Source organism: Aplysia californica, unplaced genomic scaffold, assembly GCF_000002075.1.
Source record: "Aplysia californica isolate F4 #8 unplaced genomic scaffold, AplCal3.0 scaffold00230, whole genome shotgun sequence".
NCBI lineage: Eukaryota > Metazoa > Mollusca > Gastropoda > Aplysiida > Aplysiidae > Aplysia > Aplysia californica.
Window position 1 is genome coordinate 63,413 of NW_004797500.1, and position 2,451 is coordinate 65,863.

Here is a 2,451-nt window from a genome sequence, read left to right on the forward strand (position 1 = left end):
TTGGGATTGACCAGCGAACTATCTTATCACTTCATTAGTGTATGAAAACCTGAAAATCCGCAACTGCACCTCATGCTTCGCGCGGGAAGTAGCTGAGAATTTTTTGGAGTGCCCTCGGGAGTTCTTTTCTGGGGTAAAAATAGTTGTAAAGAGCAAAGAGCATGCTGTTTAGCGTAGATATTATTATGCAGTTAAACAGTTAGACCGTAGAAATGTGCAGTTAAACAAGCTGTAGAACGAGGATATGTGCTTTTAAACAGGCAGTGGAAAGTGGATGTGTGCAGTTGAACATACTGCAGAACGTGTATATGTGCAGTTAAACAGGCTGTAGAGCGTGGATATGTGCAGTTAAACAGGCTGTAAAACGTGGATGTGTGCAGTTAAACAGGCGGTAGAACGTGGATGTGTGCAATTAAACAGGCAGTGAAAAGTAGATATGTGCAGTTAAACAGGCGGTAGAACGTGGATGTGTGCAGTTAAACAGGCTGTAGAGCGTGGATGTATGCAGTTAAACAGACAGTGGAAAATGGATATGTGCAATTAAACAGGCTGTAGAGCGTGTATATGTGCAGTTAAACAGGCTATATAATGTAGAGAAGCTATTAAACAAAAACGTTTGTGGGTGGTTGATGGGGTGGCTTTGGTGTGGTTTGCTCTTTTTTCCCTATCAAACATCTATTGTCCATATCACCCCTCCTTCTATTTTGTGTTTGCTACTCTCTATCTTGTAACACCCGTACTATTCGGCACTTATATGACCGTATTTTGTTTCAAGTGCCGTAAAACTCTTACTAAAACACAAAACAAACAACAACCACCATAACCAGTATTACCATCATCATCACCACCACCACCACCACCACCAACAACAACAACAACATCACAAACAAAGACGTCTGTGCATTTTTTCATCAGGTACCTGGACGCAAGTACCACCAGACAAAATACGTTAGGAACTTGAGAAAAAATGAGAAGGAGGCTCTCTACAAGTACGACTTTGACACGCCCAAATATCACGTGGTCCACAACAACGCCAAGAAGACAAAATATAACGCGATAAAAGCGTACAGGTCAGTGGACGGAACAGGTCAGGATCACAAGAATAATAATAACAATAATGATAAAAATAATAATAATAATAATAATAATAATAATAATAATAATAATAATAATAATACTAATGATAATGATAATAGTGATAATAATGATAAGAGTAAAAGTATTAGTAATAATAATAATGATATTGATAATAACATTGATAACAATAATAATAATAATAATGATAATAATAATTATGATACTGATGATAACAATAACAATAAAAATAACAATAGCAATAACAATAGCGAAAGCAATAGTACTATTAATTATAATAATTAATGATTTTAAAAAATATGATAAAATAATAATTTTAAAAATATTATAATAATAATAATAATAATAATAATAATTATTATTATTATTATTATGATAGTGAAGATGATGATGATGATGATGATAATGATAATGATAACGACGATGACGGCGATGTACGTATCACAATAGTAATATTAACAATATAAATAATAATAATAATAACAATAATAATAACTATTATTATTATTATTATTATTATTATTATTATTATTATTATTATTATTATTTTTATTATTTCTGTTTGATTTGTTACAGAATCGCCTTGCACGGCATGTCCAAGCACCTACTGCCGCAGAATAGCTATATAATAATGATAATAATAATAATGATAATATTAATAATGAACGATGATGTACGTATCTCAACAGTAACAAATATAATAATAATAATAATAATAATAATAATAATAATAATAATAATAATAATGATATTAATAATGATAATAATAATGATAATATCAATAATGACGAAGATGTATGTATCACAATAGTAAAAATAATAATAATAATATTAATGATAATACTACTAATAATACTACTACTACTACTAATAAAAATAATAATAATAATAATAATAACAATAATAATAATAATAATTATTATTATTATTATATTATTATTATTATTATAATGTGATAATAATTCTAATAATGTGATAATAATTAATTGTTGTTTCACGTGTTACAGAATCGCCATGCACGGAATGTCCAAGCAGATGCTGCCAGAGAATGAGGACAACGAGGGAACAGTTCCCTGGGCCAGGCATCAGCTAGTGGTCACTAAGCACAAGGATAACGAGCGTGTGTCCAGTTCGCCCTACGCCATGTGGGACAGCCAGAACCCTGTGACAGACTTCACAACCTTCTACGAGGACAACGATAACATTGTCGATGAGGTGCGTGTGTGTGTGTTGGGGGGGGGGGTGTGTGTGTGTGTGTGGGGGAGGGGGCAAATTTTTGTTATTGGGGGCTGGTTGGGTGTGAAGAGAATTTAGATTTTTAAAGGAAAGGTATATTCATGTGAATTTGAGGGGGGA

At 32.3% G+C, this 2,451-nt stretch overlaps 1 protein-coding gene across 1 annotated transcript in view; it reads left to right on the forward strand.

The window, feature by feature from the left end:
* Nucleotides 1–2,451, forward strand: part of LOC101853857 (putative amine oxidase [copper-containing]) — a gene marked incomplete in the record, with an annotated part of 44,208 nt that overhangs the window by 37,911 nt on the left and 3,846 nt on the right. The window contains 2 exon segments of the mRNA XM_005099944.3: nt 916–1,070; nt 2,103–2,310. Of these exon segments, the coding sequence (XP_005100001.2) occupies nt 916–1,070; nt 2,103–2,310 (363 nt within the window).